Below are 4,413 nucleotides of genomic sequence, written 5' to 3' on the forward strand. Positions count from 1 at the left end.
CTTAAGTGGAGAGCAAATGTTTTGAGAATGATGAGGGCAATGAACGTACAAATGTGCTTTACACAATTGATGTATGTATGGATTGTGATAAGAGTCGTATGAGCCCCTAATAAAATGATTAAAAAAATACCTCATTAATGAGGAAGTAGACCAGAAAGTCCTATGTGAAGGGCGCCAAAAAGTTTGTGGGGAATTCCATTTTCTTTTCATTCCAATTTCCCACAAACTTTGTGAACCCCCCTCATATTTATTAGAGAGAGTGAGCTCAAAAATTTAAAAAAAAATCCCAACAAAAAAAAACTTCAGATCCAGATAGTTCACTGGTTAAAGAAGAAACATTGGCAATTTCCCATAATCCCTTTCAGCAAAATGGAAGGGATGAACACATTTTTCAAATCCTTTATGAAGGCAACATGATGAAAACCAAGCAAAAATACTCCAAGAAAAGACACCTACAGATCCGTCTTCCTCAGAATGCAGACACGGAAATCCTCAGCAAACCAAGTCCAACAGCAGCCAAGAGATTAAAAGACATGTTGGATTCGGTGACTCTGCTGCATAGGATTGCGTGAGAGCACTGGACAGCGCAGATGCCACTTTGAGGACTGAGGTGCGTCTGACCCGGCCCTGGCATCCTCCATGGCCTCACCTGCATGTGAAAGTTGGCCATGGACTTAGAAGACCACAGAAGAACCGAGGCACTTGAACTCTGGACCTGGAGAAGATCATTGAAAGCACCACGGACTGCTAAAAGGACAAACTGATGTGTCTCGGAAGAGTAAGGCCACAGTGCTTCACAGAGACCAGTCCCTGGAGAAGGACATCATGCTGGGTAAAGCGCGGGCAGTGACAAAGAAGATGCCCTTCGAGAGATGGACTGAGCCAGTGGCTGTACCAACAGACTCGGGCAAAGGAAGGCGCAGAATCGTGCCGTGTTCGGTTTTGTGGTGCAGAGGGTCATGGCGGGTCATAACCAACTCGAGGGGCCCTGACAACATCGGGGGAACCACCGGTCCCTGGAAAAGGATATAATAGCTGGTCAAGCAGAGGTTCTACTGTAAAGAAGAGGCGCCTCAACGGAATGGCTTGACACGGTGAACAATGGGTTCAAAGATCACAACAGGGTGAGGATGGGAGGACTGGGCAGTGCCTGGCTCTGTGTCGTACTGAAGGTCACTCTCCATCAGAACTGACTCAACAGCACGGAACAGCACAGCTGAACCTGCCTAACCTCGCTCGCTCACGTGGGGTAGGTGGTGCGTAGCCGTCCTCTGCACGTGATGTAACGATTTTCCCCTTTGCGGTTAGTAAAATTGGGAGGCGAGACTTTGAGACCATGCAAATGCTGATCCAATAGTTTTAACGTGCACTACGGATTTGCATCCAGGGATAATTATTGTGGTGTTCTAACGGTGAATTTTCATTTCCCCATCCCATCTACACTGATTCCCAGAAATTCTTCTGGAAGTTGTCCCGCCTTTCCTATTGATTTGTCTGTTTTGCGGTTGATGTATTTCCGTATGGACTAAAGAATATTTACTTCATTATTCAAATTATGGTCCCGTCTTATCATCATTTTGTTGCTCATGGTTTTAGAAATTGATCATTGACAGCCCTTTCACTTTGACTGTGTCTTTTGTTTGTTTCTCTTTAAAGAAGGAATTATTTTCTCACACTTCCGGAGGCTAGAAGTTCAAATTCAGGGAACGAACCCTAGGGGAAGCCTTTCTACCTCTGGTGACTTGGGGAAGGCGCTTGTCTTTTGGCATTTGTTTCGTGGCTCCTTAGAGATCTCCCCGTGGCTTGGCATCTCTCTTCCCCCATCTCTGCTTGCTCCCTCTCAGATCTTCACTCAAGGTAAAAAATTCGTCGCCATTCAGTCAGAGTGGAACTGTCCTTTGGGCTTCAGAGATGGCCGCTTTTCCCAGGAGCAGACAGCCTCTCATCTTTCTCCCAAGGAGCAGCACGGTACTTCACAACGTTTCTCAACTGTGTCTTATGATGAATGTGATGCCTTTCCGCTACCATTGGTCACTCTTAGCATGATCATGCCTATGATTATCTGATCCCAAAGGGCCCATGCCGGTCCATTTCAGCTCATGCATGTCTAAGCTATCAAGCTGTATGTGTTTCACCAAATTTGTTTTACAATTTTCAATTTTCCTAGGTTCAGACTTTGTACATTCCATATTCTGATTACCAATAGGTATTTCCAGCTGTTTCTTCTCCTTTTATGTTACACCCATCGCCAAGGGAAGGTCCTGAGAACTTTGCTCCATCCACGTCCTCAAGGTCAGCTCCTCCTTGGCGAAGTCAGTTTTTCTCCAGTCGGATGCTGAGTGTCTCCCACTTCCCAGCATTCTACCAGCCATTCCTTCTTCCAAGTCTTGATAGTCTGGAAACGCCACTGAACTTGGGGACCAGGGGTGGACTCTGCACATATCTCAAATATCGGTGGCATACCTCTCAAGGTCAAAGTAACATGCAGGCCACTGAAATACAACAAACCAATTACACACACACCAAATAAATGACAGCACATTTGTGGGAACCTTCCCCCCAATATAGTCACTGCAGCCTAAAGCTCAACGGATCATCTAAAATGTGGCCATCTCAATCCACTCAGGTGTAGCACAGAGGAAACGTCTGGACACACGCTTCTCTTAGGATTATGACAACCAAGACGCACAGCTGCTGGTACAGCTCCACGCTGCAGCGCAGTGGTTCTCCACCTTCCTCCTGGCGACCCTTTCAGACAGCTCCTCGTGTGGCGGTGACACCCCACCCCACCCCCCCCACCCCCCCGCCCAACCATAAGACTATTTTCGTTGCTACTTCATCACTGTCATTTTGCTACTGTGATGAATCGGGCAACCCCTGTGAAAGGGTCGTTCGACAACCAGAGGGGTCACGACTCACAGGTTGAGAACCGCAGCTAGTGGATTATATCACCGTGAGTCCAAATCAACAGCAACAGACAAATCTAAACCGAGGACAGTTCTGGAAAGTAGCTGTGGTGGTTAGGTGTGAAATCAACTTGGTACTAGGGCGGCGTTAGGGGTGGAGTCTAACCTGTCCATCAGGTGGACCCTGGTGATGCCTCCTTCACCTGGTGGCCTTTTCAAAGGAGCGGCAATGAGGGCCTTTCTCCCTCCTGCCCTGCGCCCCCCTGCTTGCTCGGCTCGCTGCGATCCATAGGGCGCTCGAGGGTTGGTTTTCGAAGTAGATCACAGAACGGTCTCCCCAGTCCTGCTTCTTCTGAGAGCTCGGCTGAAACCCACTGGGCATTCCAGCAACCTGCAAGTCTCGCAGACAGGCTGGTGGCGGCTGTGCGCGAGGGGGAATGGCTGGGAGCCACACCTGGGTCTCTCCCGGAAGAAGAAGTAAGAATTCAACTATGGACTAACAGCCGTGACCTCCGTTGCAACGTACCGCGGAGAATGTCTTCACCTGAGACGGAGGCCTTGCTTGAGGGCTATGCTAGATGCGCCGGCGCCAGGGGAAGATGTGGGAGGGGCGGTGAGAGCTCTCCTGTACGCCACAATCCACAGCGGTCCCCTGGACTCAGGCCTGAGTGGACACGAGGTGTGTGTGTGTGCGCACGCGTGCTACTATGCTCCGCACTCAGGGAGGAAACCTGCTCCCCTGGGCTCCACTGCCCCAGAGTGGTGCTCATGAGGAATGAGACGGGTCCAGCCTCTCAGCCCGAGCTAGCTTCCTGCACTGGGCCGACCCCTGACGTGGCACTGCAGAAAAAGCAGGACCCACATGACCTTTGATTAGAAACCCAACAAGGTCGGGAGGCACAAGGCCGGGAGCTGAAGAAGCCAGCAGAGCCCCCAGTACTACAGATGATCAGCCGGTGGGGGAGAGGATGGTGTGTGTCGGGGACCAGTGCACTCAGAGATGGGGGTCCTTCCTCAGCCCACAGAAGCCCTCTGCTGGAGTAATTAGTCTTCCCCCACCGCAGCGTCCCTCCAGGAAGCTAAAACAAGTCCTGCTTCCCTGAGCTGACAGCCAATGCGGAGCCACAACTCCAGGAAGGGGAAGTGCACAAGCTGTGTGTTTTCCACCAGGGCAGGAAGGCCTGGGGGAGGCCCTGTTGGGACAACACTCGTCAGGAGTCATATAAAAGGCCCACAGACCAGAAACACCCACTCACTCACTCACCCCTCCTCCTCTACCACCTCGCCTTCCACCCACCCACCAAGGCCGCATCTACCATGTCCGTCTGCTCCAGTGACCTGAGCTATGGCAGCCGAGTCTGCCTGCCTGGCTCCACTGAGTCTTGCACCGGCTCCTCCTGGGAGGTGGACGACTGCCCTGAGAGCTACTGTGAGCCCTCCTGCTGTGCCCCCAGCTGCTGCCAGTCCTGCTGCTGTGCCCCCTCCTGCTGCCAGTCCTCCTGCTGTG

At 51.2% G+C, this 4,413-nt stretch overlaps 1 protein-coding gene across 1 annotated transcript in view; it reads left to right on the plus strand.

Annotated features, from left to right (window-relative positions):
- Nucleotides 1-4,217: 4,217 nt before the first annotated feature.
- LOC105978872 (keratin-associated protein 10-8-like) overlaps nt 4,218-4,413 on the plus strand; it is a 3,744-nt gene continuing 3,548 nt past the window's right edge. Inside the window, exon 1 of the mRNA XM_045284545.1 lies at nt 4,218-4,410. Coding sequence (XP_045140480.1) covers nt 4,224-4,410 — 187 coding nt within the window. The 5' untranslated portion in view covers nt 4,218-4,223. The remainder of the gene's footprint in view (nt 4,411-4,413) is intronic.

This window comes from Echinops telfairi, unplaced genomic scaffold, assembly GCF_000313985.2.
Source record: "Echinops telfairi isolate 266 unplaced genomic scaffold, ASM31398v2 ScPeMD7_7469;HRSCAF=8507_0, whole genome shotgun sequence".
NCBI classification, from domain to species: Eukaryota; Metazoa; Chordata; class Mammalia; order Afrosoricida; family Tenrecidae; genus Echinops; species Echinops telfairi.